Source organism: Physeter macrocephalus, chromosome 3, assembly GCF_002837175.3.
Source record: "Physeter macrocephalus isolate SW-GA chromosome 3, ASM283717v5, whole genome shotgun sequence".
NCBI classification, from domain to species: domain Eukaryota; kingdom Metazoa; phylum Chordata; class Mammalia; order Artiodactyla; family Physeteridae; genus Physeter; species Physeter macrocephalus.
In genome coordinates this window covers 13371023-13385426 of record NC_041216.1, presented here as the reverse complement: position 1 = coordinate 13385426, position 14404 = coordinate 13371023, and the positions used below count along the sequence as shown (strand labels likewise).

The following is a 14404-nucleotide window of genomic DNA, read 5'->3' as shown; positions in this document are numbered from 1 at the left end:
TCTCCAGTTGCGGTGAGCAGGGGCTGCTCTTCGTTACGGTGCGCTGGCTTCTCATTGCAGTGGCTTCTCGTTGCGGAGCATGGGCTCTAGGTGCGCAGGCTTCAGTAGTTCTGGCACACGGGCTCAGTAGTTGTGGCTCGGGGGCTACAGAGCACAGGCTCAGTAGTTGTGGCGCACGGGCTTAGTTGCTCTGCGGCGTGTGGGATCTTCCCAGACCAGGGATCGAAGCCGTGTCCCCTGCATTGGCAGGCAGGTTCTTAATCACTGTACCACTTAATCACTGCACCACCACAGCTTTTAAACTTCTTAATGATGCTGGTGCCCCTCTCACCAGCACATTCCTTATAATATCCTCCCAGCCATTTCAAGGAACATAATACTTTTTTCTGACCACTTCAGCAAGCCAGCGTCACTAAGTGAGCCTTTTAATCCCTTCCTCCCCTGTCTGCCACTGCAGTTTTGTCATTGCTACTTATCATGGGCCGTGACTTTTCCAGCTTTTAGGAGCCATCCTAGTGATAAGTTCATACCATATTCTGAGGTTTTTGCCAGGGTGTTAAATCCTGTATCTTCGGAGAGTGATCAATAACTTTATGTTCTGGTTCTGATGTTCAAGCACCCTCAGAATTCACATTTGCTCTCACTTAGCCCCTGCCAGTACATGCTGGCTAAGTCTTGCAGCTCCCTTGGGTTATAATTCCTTTGTGACCTTATCAGGCACAAAATATCTGGGCTGGGTTATGCCTTGACCTACTACAAGTTAGGAGGCATGGAGGTGGCAGATCCTGAGGGGACATTGTTTACTGAGCAGGGTGGGGAGGCCTCTGCATTATCTTCAAGTGCGGGAAGAGTGCCAGCTCTTACAGAGATGGTGGGCCACTTTCGCAGTTTTAAGGGCACTATCGCATTCAAGATTTTGGAGGGGCATCAACTCAGTTGTCTCCATCTCATGTATTAGGATCTCATTCTTTCCCAGTCAGGGCCCTGACGTTGGCATAGCATACCTCCCTTGGCTGAGAGTTAACCTTCCTTGGTGCTTGGCTACTCTGTTGATTAACTCTTGGGCCTGGTCTCCAGCTTTTTCTCTCCTCCTGCTGCCACAGAAAAGAGCCTCTTTATAAATTACCAGGAGGCCCTGGGGCATTCATATTTGACTTTCTTTTTTTTAATTACTTATTGATACTTACTTACGTATTTATTTAGGCTGTGCCACATGGCTTGTGGGATTTTAATTCCCAACCAGGGATTGAACCCCGGCCCTTGGCAGTGAAAGTTTGGAGTCCTGACCGCTGGACTGCCAGGGAATTCCCCATATTTGACTTTCAGTTGATTGTTAATCACTCTTAGCTTTTTGTTATCTTCTTCTAGAGCATCAGTTCAGTTTAGTAATAGCCATTCAATTCCATTGTCATTATAGTTATTTCCCCCTTACTCTTCAAGTGCCTCATAAATCCAATCAACTGGAGCATTCTGTCCATAGATAGATCATCATTATTCACCACTAGTGAAAATTTAAGAATTGGACCAGCACCTTGTGCCAGGGATTATCTGGTTACCTACCTACCACCACCAGTGGGGTCCTAAGTGCCATCTAGTCTGTGAGCGATTCAACTCCAAAACCCCTTCACAGTCCTAATTTTCTGAGATCACTGCCAGCCCCAACTGTTAGTAGGTTATATTCTCTGAAAAGCAGACTCTGAATTGGAGTTTAGTATTCAAATTGTTAATTAAGGAGTGCCCTTGGGATCAAAACTATGAAAGAGATAAAAAAGCAAGATTGGGCAGATTCGATCCTTGTTTTGATTAAGGGTGAGGGAGGTTGAATATCTATACTTAATCAACTTTTTTCAAAATTTGTTTGTTTTATTTTAATACTTGAGCATTCTTAACTTACTGAACTACTTTCTACTTTCCTCAGGCAAAACCAATTCCTTCATTCTATGATATCCTCATATGCTTTCCCAGATGTTTATGTGAGTTTTGTGAGCTTTGTTTGTTTGGGTTTTTTTTGCATAAAAATTTGGCTTTTTGCTGCTCTCTCTCCTTCCCTCCCTTCTTCCCTCTCCCTCTCCCCCTCCCCACCCCTCCCTTTTTCCCTTTGTCCCCCCTCCCTAAAAAACAAAAAAAAAATTTTTTTAACTTGCCTTTTTCCTTACACTCTAGTAAATTCAAGATGGAGATTGGAAAGGGAACTTATTATATCTATACCTCAAGCCCCTTAAAATAAATCCCAGTTGGCAATGTTCTCACTTAATAAGTTGTACATTTCTATAATGTTCTAGTTTTAAACTATAATCAGTGTTACTGAATTGGGTTTATTTTTTAAGAAATATAAAAGGTGATGGATTTTATGTTTTAAGTATATCATTTATTTTTTTCTCTTTTTAGAAACTATATACCACCTCCCTAAACTGGTTAATAGTGGCATGGAAGATCCATTTGGTGAGTATCACCTACATTTTTCTTAGTAAATGATATTTATGTTTTATCCTTACATCCATTAAAGCTTTGAGAATAAATTGATTTTTTTCATGTTTAGTGTGCTAAGCTCTCTAGTTTATCAGTTCTCAAACCTTTTGCCCTCAGGATCCCTTTATACTCTTAAGTATAATTGAGGGCCTCAAAGAGCTTTGTTTGTATGATTTATATCTATTGATATTTACTATATTACAAATTAAAATAGAGACATTTAAAAATATTAATTCATTTCAAAATAACATTAATAAACCCATTATATGTTACATAAATAAAATTTTTTAATGAAAAATAACTCCCCAAATAAAAAAGAGTAACAAGAAGAGTGGCATTGTTTTACATTTTGCAAATCTCTTTAATGTCTGGTTTAATGAAGACAGCTGGATTCACATACCTGCTTCTGCACTTAATCTGTTTTGTTATCACATACCCTGTAGACTCTGGAGAATTGACTGTTTGGAGCTAATGAGAGTGAAAAGGCAAATAACACTTTTGTACTATAAAAAGTAATTCTGACATTGCTATGAAGCATCTCTAGTAGTTCCTAGACCACACTTTGAGACCTAATGCTCTAGAATGTTAGTTACTTCAAATACAGCAAAGAACCTGTTGGCAAGTTAAAATAATAAGTTTTAAATTCTGTAACAACATGGTTAAGGGAGTGTAAATCTAGATACACAAAGATTTGGTATCTACCTTTTTGACTGAAAAGTCAGTCACTGTGTATTGAACTCTGTTTTCCTATTGACTGCAATTTCAAAGAGAGATACTACGGTCTGGGATAGTTAGTAGGCCATTTTGAACACTTGTGCCTTGGGGTGTTTATTGAAGCTTTATGACAACTATTGATGTTTCTTTAGTATCCGTAGAGTTATATCCGTGCTTTAAAAAGTTTCTCTGTAGGAGAGAAATGGTGTTTCTACCATGTTTTAAAATTCTCTAAGATGAGACATAGCTGCTTTCCAGGCTTTTATTTTATTTTTTATCATTGTGTTCTGAATTCACAGCATTTTATTTATTTATTTATTTTTGGCTGCGTTGGGTCTTCATTGCTGTGCACAGGCTTTCTCTGGTTGCGGCGAGTGGGGGCTAGTTGCGGTGCATAGGCTTTTCACTGCAGTGGCTTCTGTTGTTGCGGAGCACTGACTCTAGGCACGCGGGCTTCAGTAGTTGTGGCTCACGGGCTCTAGAGCGCAGTCTCAGTAGTCATGGCGCACGGGCTTAGTTGCTCCGCGGCATGTGGGATCTTCCCAGGCCAGGGATTGAACCCATGTCCCCTGCATTAGCAGGAGGATTCCTAACCACTGCGCCACCAGGGAAATCCCCAGGCTTTTAAACTATTAAACCACTCACCTTGCCTACATGTTATTGGAAATACTTTTAAAAATTTGTCATGTGGCCATCTAGAAAGCCCTTTGGGGGAAAACTTCACAATTCCAGTGTCATTGCCGTACAGCTTCATTAGAATTGTTGAACCACAGCTGAAACGAGCCTTCTATTATTTTGTAGTTCCCCCCGATACCATTTAGAATTTTAAAAGTAAAGCTGGTGTGTAAAAACTTAAGAAGGAGCCTTTCCATTATCTTAGGTTGCAGGAAACTTTGTAGTTTTTTAGGTTTAACACATTGTATATCCTTAAATTTACATTAATCACTATGCTAATGAGTATGTAAAACATTCTTGTACATTGTTGCATATTGTACCTCCCACCATTAAAAGCATAACAGCCAAAAAAAAAAAAAAAAAACCCACAATTATACACTTGGAAGACTAGTTAGGATGTACTTCCCACTTTATATGCATCAGCAAAAAAAAAGCAACCAGAAAAAGTTTTCCTTGTTTAACCTCAGCATGCTAGAGGCAGGTTTTGTTTTTTGTTTTTAAAGGATAGGTACTTTTATTTTATTTATTTATTTGGCTGCGTTGGGTCTTCGTTGCTGCACGCGGGCTTTCTCTAGTTGTGGTGAGTGGGGGTGGGGAGATGGGGGAGTGGGTTACTCTTTGTTGCAGTGCGCTGGGCTTCTCATTGTGGTGGCTTCTCTTGTGGAGCACGGGCTCCAGGCACGCGGGCTTCAGTAGTTGTTGTGGTGCATGGGTTTAGTTGCTCCACGGCATGTGGGATCTTCCCGGACCAGGGATCGAAGTCGTGTCCCCTGCATTGGCGGGTGGATTCTTAACCACTGCGCCACCAGGGAAGTCCCAAGAGGCAGGTTTTGATTCGAGCATTTTGTGCTTCTTCACCAAATGAGGAAAAGTGTGAATCTCATTTTATGGCAGTGTAACTTGAAGTAGTAGTGTAAAAAGATTCCAAGTTTATATTCTACTCACGCACAGTTACTGTAGATGACTGAAATTAGGCTCTTTGGGCACCTGGTACAAGTAAGTAATCAGATAGCTCAGATTAATAGCTTGTTGTCTTGCTTTGAAAAGACTGTTATTGAAAACCTTGCCACATCAGAATTTCTCCTCTGATTTTAATGACCCTAAATGGCTTCTTTAGGAGTTTGGCTTTTTTCACCCTGTAGTGTACATTGCATCTAGCTCATCAGTGAAATCCTTATTTTGAACACTAGAGGGCAGTCAGTACTTTATTCATAAATTTGCAGTTTCTTTACAAATTAATTCTTAAGGGCGTTATTTATGAACAGTTTGGTGAATCGAGTTGATATAGTTGCCTGGTGACAAATCCTAAAGAACATGTCCATATGATAAACTAGCGTTAACGTATGCCAACTCCAAAGGCTTTTATGGGAAACATTTTTTTTTCTGCTGAGTGACCTTCTACCTCACCTAACTTAAACATAACTTAAATGGAATTTAATCTAATTAATTAAACTTATTATTAAACTAATTAAATTCAACTTAAATTAAATTTAAATATAATTTAAATTTACTAGAGAATACCAAAGGGAAAGTTGCTATGGAAGTTATAGTTGGCTAGTAGTCAGTTGAAATATAAATTAATATGTGCTTTTGATCACTAATATGAGAAAAGGTTTGTCTTCTGTGCTAGTGAGAGGATTTTTTCCTCTTATAGTTTTATTTATTTATTTATTTATTTATTATTTATTTTTGGCTGCATTGGGTCTTTGTTGCTGTGCGTGGGCTTTCTCTAGTTGTGGTGAGCGGGGGCTGCTCTTCGTTGTGGTGCGCGGGCTTCTCATTGCGGTGGCTTCTCTTGTTGCAGAGCACGGGCTCTAGGCGTGCGGGCTTCAGTAGTTGCAGCACAGTGGGCTCAGTAGTTGTGGCGCACAGGCTTAGTTGCTCCGCAGCATGTGGGATCTTCCCGGACCAGGGCTCGAACCCGTGTCCTCTGCACTGGCAGGCGGATTCTTAACCATTGCGCTACGAGGGAAGCCCTTATACTTTATTTTTATTTTTTTAATTTAATTTGGTTATATTCCCTGTGTTGTACAATATATCCTTGTAGCTTATTTTATACATAATAGTTTGTAGGGTTTTTTTTTAATTGCTCACAAAACATAGATATGATAAGAATCTGGTTTATTGAGTTATGGTCCACTCAGTGTCATTTGACAAGGAAAAGAATTCTAAATGTAAAATGAATTTGTTTCTAAGAACGTGGAGCCCCTGGAAGATGGTTGAGAATTTTGTTACAGTTAGGTTAACTAACAGTTGTGTAGATACATTGGAAAAGAATTATTTATTGCATTCTGAAAATTAAAGTGAGAAATTTTTACCCATCACATTCTAGTGGGACAGACCTAAGGCCTCTAGGACCTTTCTTATATGGACAGATGTTTACACATTTTATTATATAATATTTTAAAATCACATTTGTTAATGCCACCACTGATCTCATCAGAAAAGTGTTTAAATATTGGGAAGTTGGCAGGCTCACTCTAGTGGATATGTTTTCCAAAATTCGAATTTTCTCTTGAAAGCTTGACGTATATCACTGGCAACAAGTACTGTCAGTTTTATTTGTAGTGACAGGCTCCATTGATTTTTGAGAAAATATCTGTGAAATATCTAAGCTTGAACAACATAGTTTGTCATTCAGTCTTTCCAGTAAAAGTGGTATTTCAGGGCTTCCCTGGTGGCGCAGTGGTTGAGAGTCCGCCTGCCGATGCAGGGGACACGGGTTCGTGCCCCGGTCCTGGAGGATCCCACATGCTGCGGAGCGGCTGGGCCCGTGGGCCATGGCCGCTGGGCTTGCGCGTCTGGAGCCTGTGCTCCGCGACGGGAGAGGCTACAGCAGTGAGAGGCCCCGATGCAGGGGAACCGGGTTCGCGCCCCGGTCTGGGAGGATCCCGCATGCCGCGGAGCGGCTGGGCCCGTGGGCCATGGCCGCTGGGCTTGCGCGTCTGGAGCCTGTGCTCCGCGACGGGAGAGGCTACAGCAGTGAGAGGCCCGCGTACCGCAAAAAAAAAAAAAAAAAGTGGTATTTCATGAAACAAACTGGCTAGTTCAGCTTGCAACTCAATTATGCAAGTGCTTTTCCTGAAGGTAACCATTGTACTTACCATTTCATCACGCAAAATAGTCAAAAGACACATAGAGGGCTTGAGATTTATTAAAACTAATAATAGTTTTTACAGCTTTATCAAGGATATTCTTAAATTGGCATTATTTTTAACTGTAATTATGTAGTGGTGAAGATTATGCGTCCTACACAGTTTGGTGCTACTGCCTTGATTTGTGTGAAGTTACCAGCAGTTTTGCTCACCATTGCTTTTGTACCCTCAGTACCAGTGTCAACACGGTGAAAAAGGCAACTAATTCTTTAGTATTATTAAGTATATCATTGTACCTCTTGGGTCCTGAAAGGAGTTTGGGGATACCCAGGCATCAGTGGACCATACCTGCTTCAGTTTCCTAATTTTCAGAGTCTCTTCTGTGGAAGTCATGGACAGAGTCAAGACTTAGTCCTGGAAATTGTTTTGGGCAGGGCTTCAATCTTGAACACTTGGCAGAAGTATGGTGAGAGGGAGTGGGCTGCTCTATCGTCTCTCCTAAGTTGATCATGACCTACCTGAAGCTTTTAGGAATAAGTTAAAGAACACTTCTGTGGGTGAAATGAGTGTTCTGAGCTCATTAGGCAGCTCAGTATTTTGAGAAGAAATTCACCAGCATTTAGTCAAGATGAGGTCACCTGGGCACTATCTTCTTATCTTTAAAAAGAGAGTAAACGGCAGCAGAGATCTTGGTGACAATAGCCTTAAGTATGTCTCTTGAGTCACACTGCTCCAATATGGACAGGTGTCCCCCTGTGTGTGGTACACAGCTGTCATCCTGGGGTATTCTTATTCACCTGGGAACTCTGCTTCTCTCCTGTGTTGGCTCTTTTGTTTCCTAAATCCCATGTCTTCTTTCTTTCTTTTTCTAAAAAATATTTATTTATTTATTTTTGGCTCCGTCAGGTCTTATTTGTGGCGCTCAAGCTTAGTTGCCCCACAGCATGTGGGATCTTAGTTCCCCGACCAGGGATCAAACCCGCATCCCCTGCTTTGGAAGGTGGATTCCTAACCACTGGACCACCAGGGAACTCCCTCTTCTTCTTTCTTGATTGCCAATAGCTGCTTGATGATGGACTCCTGAAATAGTTCTCTAATTTTCATCTCTTTTTTTCTTTAGCTCTACTTCCTGAAAGATTTCTTCATCTTTATATTCTATTAAATTTTTCTTTTTTACTATTAACGTTTTTTAATTTCTAGGTTTTTTTTTTAAGATTTTTTTTTTTGATGTGGACCATTTTTAAAGTCTTTATTGAATTTGTTACAATATTACTTCTGCTTTATGTTTTGGTTTTTTGGCCTCAAGGGTTGCCCCACAGCATGTGGGATCTTAGTTCCCCGACCAGGGATCAAACCCGCATCCCCTGCTTTGGAAGGTGGATTCCTAACCACTGGACCACCAGGGAACTCCCTCTTCTTCTTTCTTGATTGCCAATAGCTGCTTGATGATGGACTCCTGAAATAGTTCTCTAATTTTCATCTCTTTTTTTCTTTAGCTCTACTTCCTGAAAGATTTCTTCATCTTTATATTCTATTAAATTTTTCTTTTTTACTATTAACGTTTTTTAATTTCTAGGTTTTTTTTTTAAGATTTTTTTTTTTGATGTGGACCATTTTTAAAGTCTTTATTGAATTTGTTACAATATTACTTCTGCTTTATGTTTTGGTTTTTTGGCCTCAAGGCATGTGGGATCTTAGCTCCCTGACCAGGGATCAAACCCACACCCCCTGCATTGGAAGGCCAAGTCTTAACCACTGGACCGCCAGGGAAGTCCCTAGGAGGTCTTTTTTATTCTCTGAATATTTCTTTCATAATATTCTTTATTGTTTCAACAGATTTACTTTGTCCTGCATAGGCTCTTTTCCCCCAAAGTTGTTTTCCTTTGTTTTGATCTCTCTTATGTAAGAGTTTTCCTCTGAAGTCTAGTGATAATTAGCTGTCTGCTTGTGATTAAGAGTGGTGAGCTTTAAATTAGAAGCTTTAAATGCATAGGCTGGTTGCCTTTGGGCCTTACTATAGTGTGAGCTTCTTGTCCCTATTGTTGAGGAACATGTCTGTTATCAAAATCAGGGTTCAAGGGGCGGAGTCTTCTCATCACTGGATGGTAAAGGGTGATGAAGACTGGGCGGGTTGCTGCATTCAGTATTCATTATGTTCACTCAATTCCCCTCAGGTTTTCATGCTCTGTTCCCACCGTCAACCGCCATTTGAGTCCCCCAGTCCAGAGACCATTTGTTTTATCCTTTCCAGAAAACAGGCCTCCAGAATTTTGCCAGGGTTGGTATGGGACAGACATTCAAGGTCATGGAGTGGGGAAGGTGGTAAAGGAATCAAACAGCTTTTACCCTGATTCTCCTTATTTTATTCCCTTTCCTTTCAAAGGGACCTGGTAGAATACAGTGAAAGTATTCATTGTTAATTTATACTGGTATAAGCTACTAGTTTTTTTTTTTTAAGTAAGGGCTACACTGTACGTAAGTGCTGGGGGAAGGCAGGGTCCAGAGAAAATATGTATACATTTTAAGCTACTGTGATGCTTCACACCCTGCTACTTTTTAAAATGGCTTATTCCTGCTTCTGCTTTCTTTCTTCCTTCCTTCTCAAATGTTTATGGGTTAACAGCCATTCTCTCTGGAGCACGCCCAGGAAAAGGGACTGAAACCCTGGCATATGAAACTTCTTCTAAAAGGTTTTTTGGGGTAGGAGAGGATCTGTATATACTAAATTGCCTTCTCAAAATGTTTTAAATTTTCTAACAACTTCATTAAGTTTCTATATACCCTCCCTTCCACAGAAGAGAGCACAGTTTGTTGAAAAAAAATTTTTTGGTTGTGTTTGATGAAATAATTATTTAATGAGATAGATTGTTGGTGTGAAGCCTGAATTTAGCTAGGTACAAAGGCTTTATTCATATGCATGGTATTCTGGGAACAGATTAAACAGATTTAACAAGGTAATATCGCCTTTAGATTAGAATTTGTATCACATAGGAAGTATGAGAATCAGTTTGTTGAAGTGGAAAACAGAAGCCATATCCTAAACAAATAAAGTCAGTTGTTTTCTTCCTATTCTGAATCTGAATTTATAAATCATTATAATGTTTTAAAGGGGGTTTTCCTAACCTTTCAAGAACATTTGTTAAGGAACCATGCTCAAGACTAATGCATTTCACGGGAAAATTTTTTGTGATGTTATCATGTTGTTAGCACTTGAAGCTCAAAATATGCTAATAACACAGCCCTTCCCTCCCTTCTCTTTAAGAATGAAGGCAAAATATGAACTTAATTAGTTTTGAGATTCTTAAGGTGTAGGAGATAAATTCCTCTGGAATTAAACAATGCCAAAAATGATGTTACTTCTATTTTTTTCCCTGTGGTGTTCAGTAGAAATTTAATATAGCATTATTATACATATATTAAATATCTTCTGTCATCTTATTTCCTGATAAGAGTATAACTTACGAGGGGCAAGATCTTTTTACTGTTATATCCTACTGCTCAATAGGAGGCAATATTTGTATGTATTTCTTATAGTGGTTTTAAATTTTCTGCATAAGATAGAATTAACAATCTTAAGGGAAATAGAGTGCATAGAACACCAGTTTATAGTAGAACACTATGAACTTTAATAGCACAGATGCCCTATAATTATTTTTTTCTGTCAGTAGAAAAATATGAGCCATCTTTGTAGTCATGCAAGCCTGAAAAGTAGTGATGCTAACATTCTGGACCATCTCCCATATCGTCTCACCACTTTTCATCACTTCTGATTGCTACTTACTCCCTAGAAAATCATAGAAAGTATGATAGGTGGACTAAATGTGTAGATGATTTTCCATCTGAATTTATTTCTGCATACTGAGCCCTTCATCAATGTGTCTTGGACAGGGATTTCCCTGGTGGTCCAGTGGGTAAGACTCACGCTCCCAATGCAAGGGGCTGGGGATCAAGCGCTGGTCAGGGAACTAGATCCTGCATGCATGCCGCAACTAAGAGTCCGCATGCCACAACTAAGACCCAGCACAGCCAAAATAAATAAATATATATATATTTTAAAATGTGTCTTGGACACTACATAGGCAATGATTATAAGAATGAAAATTAAAAGGGAGGGATAGTGGGAATTCCCTGGTGGTCCAGTGGTTAGGACTCTGAGGTTTTGCTACCATAGGCCTGAGTTCAATCCCTGATCAGGGAACTAAGTAAGATACCCACTAGCTGCGCAGCACGGCAAAAAAAAAAAAAAAAAAAGGAAGGATAGACGGTTTTCACTTATCGTTTTGTATCTTCCTGTATGGTTTGCATTTTCATCTATATACATGTATTACTTTTGGTTTTTTAAATGTAAAAATGGATTTTATCTGGATTGTAGCGTTATGGGCATTTTAGTTCCTTCTTTGTATTCCTCAGTGTCAAAAATTAAAATATGTAAAATAATTTCTTGAAGGAGGTAAAAGAGAATAAAAGGGTACTGTTAAAGGGTATTAAAGATTATCATGGTCATTCTACATTCACAGCTTACCTGCTACACCTAAAATTACCACTTTACATCTCTACTTAATAATGTGTCCTTTTAAATATATATAGGTTTTATTCTTCCTATGAACTGTCAATAGATTCAGCCTACCCTACCAAACTCCATCATAGCTGACTTGTTCCTCATCCATTCATTTGTTCAGTAAACACTAAGCAAAATCAGCAAAGCAGTATATCCTAACAGTTAAGCCCTCAGGCTCTGGAGGAAGCAAACTTGAGTTCAGATCCCAGTTCTGCCACTTCTTGGCTGTGTCCTTTTGGGCAAGACAGTTACTCTCTAATCTTCAGTTTATCCATAATGTACAGATATGGATTTTACCTTTCCCACAAGGTTGCTATAAAAATTAAATGGGGACTTCCCTGGTGGCACAGTGGTTAAGAATCTGCCTGCTTGGGACTTCCCTGGTGGCACAGTGGTTGAGAATCCGCCTGCAAATGCAGGGGACACGGGTTTGAGCCCTGGTCCCGGAAGATCCCACATGCCACGGAGCAACTAAGCCCGTACACCACAACTACTGAGCCTGCTCTCTAGAGCCCGCGTGCCACAACTACTGAAGCCCGCATGCCTAGAGCCTGAGCTCTGCAACAAGAGAAGCTACCGCAATGAGAAGCCCATGCACCACAACAAAGAGTAGCCCCCGCTCACCGCAACTAGAGAAAGCCCACGTGCAGCAACGAAGACCCAAAAACAGACCCAATGCAGCCATAAATCAATAAATCAATAAATGAATCAATAAATCAATAAATAAAATTTTAAAAAGGAAAGAAAAAAGAATGTGCCTGCCATGCAGGGGACACGGGTTTGAGCCCTGGTCTGGGAAGATCCCACGTGCTGCGGAGCACCTAAGCCCGTGTGCCACAAATACTGAGCCTATGCTCTAGAGCCCGCGAGCCACAACTACTGAAGCCTGCACGCCTAGAGCCCATGCTCCATAACAAGAGAATCCACCGCAAAAAGAACACACCGCAATGAAGAGTAGCCCCTGCTCGCCACAACTAAAGCCCTCATGCAGCAATGAAGACCTGACGCAGCCAAAAATAAATAAATAAATAAATAAAATTTTTAAAAAGAATTAAATGAATTAGTACATATAGTGTGCTTAGCATTGTAACCACATAGTGAACATACAGTAGCTGTAATATTCTTATTAATTATAATCACTAATAAGATGTAATCTCTGTTCTTATGGAGCTTTCGGTCTGTGTTAAGCAGTTACAAGGTGCTCCTTAGAATTCCTTTTTAAAAAAAATAAGTCAGGTTAATTGAGATACAATTTATATACAACAAAATTTACCCTTTTTAAGTATATAATAGTTCTTTTTTTTGACAGACATGTAAAATCACATAACTACCACCGCAATCAAGATGTAGAGTACTTCCTTCCATACCAAAAGTTCCCTGCTTACCTTTTATAATCAGAATTATACAATATGTAGCCTTTTGTCTGGTTTTTCACTTAGCATAAAGCTGTCAAGATTCATACATGTTGTTGCACGTATCAGTAGTTCATTCCTTTCATGCCTTTTTTTTCATATTTTTTTTTATTTTTTAGCAGATCTTTATTGGAGTATAATTGCTTCACAATACTGTGTTAGTTTCTGTTGCATAACAAAGTGAATCAGCCATATGCATACACATGTCCCCATATCCCCTCCCTCTTGAGCCTCCCTCCCATCCTCCCTATCCCACCCCTCTAGGTCATCGCAAAGCACCAAGCCAATCTCCCTGTGCTGTGCTGCTGCTTTCCACCAGCCAACTTATTCTACATTTGGTAGTGTATATATGTCGATGCTACTCTCACTTCGCCCCAGCTTCCACCTCCCACCCCATGTCCTCAAGTCCATTTTATATGTCTACCTCTTTATTCCTGTCCTGCAACTAGGTTCATCAGTACCATTTTTTTTTTTTTTTTTTAGATTCCATATATATGTGTTAGCATATGGTATTTGTTTTTCTCTTTCTGACTTACTTCACTCTGTATGACAGACTCTGGGTCCATCCACCTCACTACAAATAACTCAATTTCGTTTCTTTTTATGACTGAGTAATATTCCATTGTATATATGTGCCACATCTTTATCCATTCATCTGTCGATGAACATTTAGGTTGGTTCCATGTCCTGGGTATTGCAAATAGTGCTGCAATGTACATTGTGGTACATGTCTCTTTTTTTTTTTATTTACTTATTTTATTTATTGATTTTTGGCTGTGTTGGGTCTTCATTGCTATGCACAAGCTTTCTCTAGTTGCGGCGAGTGGGGGCTACTCTTCGTTGTGGTGCACAGGCTTCTCATTGCAGTGGCTTCTCTTGCTGCGGAGCTCGGGCTCTAGGCGCGTGGGCTTCATTAGTTGTGGCACGCGGGCTCAGTAGTTGTGGCTCACGGGCTCTAGAGCACAGGCCCAGTAGCTGTGGCACACGGACTTAGTTGCTCCGCAGCATGTGGGATCTTCCCGGACCAGGAAGGGCTCGAACCCGTGTCCCCTGCATTGGCAGGTTCTTACCTAACCACTGTCCAGGGAAGTCCCTGCATTTTCAATATCCTGTGCCTTTACTGTGTGTTTGCTTTTCCTGGTGAGCTTTTCCATTCGTAATTTTCTTGTTTCTAGTTGCAGCCTTTTCTTTTCTGCCTAGAGAAGTTCCTTGAGCATTTGTTGCAAAGCTGGCCTGGTGGTGCTGCATTCTCTTAGCTTTTGCTTGTCTGTAAAGTTTTTGATTTCTCCATTGAATCTGAATGAGAGCTTTGCTGGGTAGAGCATTCTTGGTTGTAGGTTCTTCCCTTTCATCACCTTAAATGTATCATGCCACTCCCTTCTGGCCTGCAGAGTTTCTGCTGAAAAGTCAGCTGATAGCCTTATGGGAATTCCCTTGTATGTTATTTGTTGCTTTTCCCTTGTTGCTTTTAACATTTTTTC

General features: G+C 40.2%; 1 protein-coding gene across 4 annotated transcripts in view; it reads left to right on the top strand.

The window, feature by feature from the left end:
* The first annotated feature begins 1932 nt into the window (after positions 1–1932).
* Positions 1933–14404, top strand: part of PHACTR4 (phosphatase and actin regulator 4) — an 85010-nt gene continuing 72538 nt past the window's right edge. For 2 of the 4 annotated variants that reach the window (XM_024125251.3, XM_028487345.2), the window contains exons 1-2: positions 1933–1973; positions 2389–2442. In XM_024125251.3, coding sequence (XP_023981019.1) covers positions 2427–2442 — 16 coding nt within the window. In that variant the 5' untranslated portion in view covers positions 1933–1973; positions 2389–2426. Of the gene's footprint in view, positions 1974–2388; positions 2443–14404 lie in introns of those variants that run through there. The other 2 variants (XM_028487379.2, XM_055083405.1) reach the window with 2 other exon arrangements.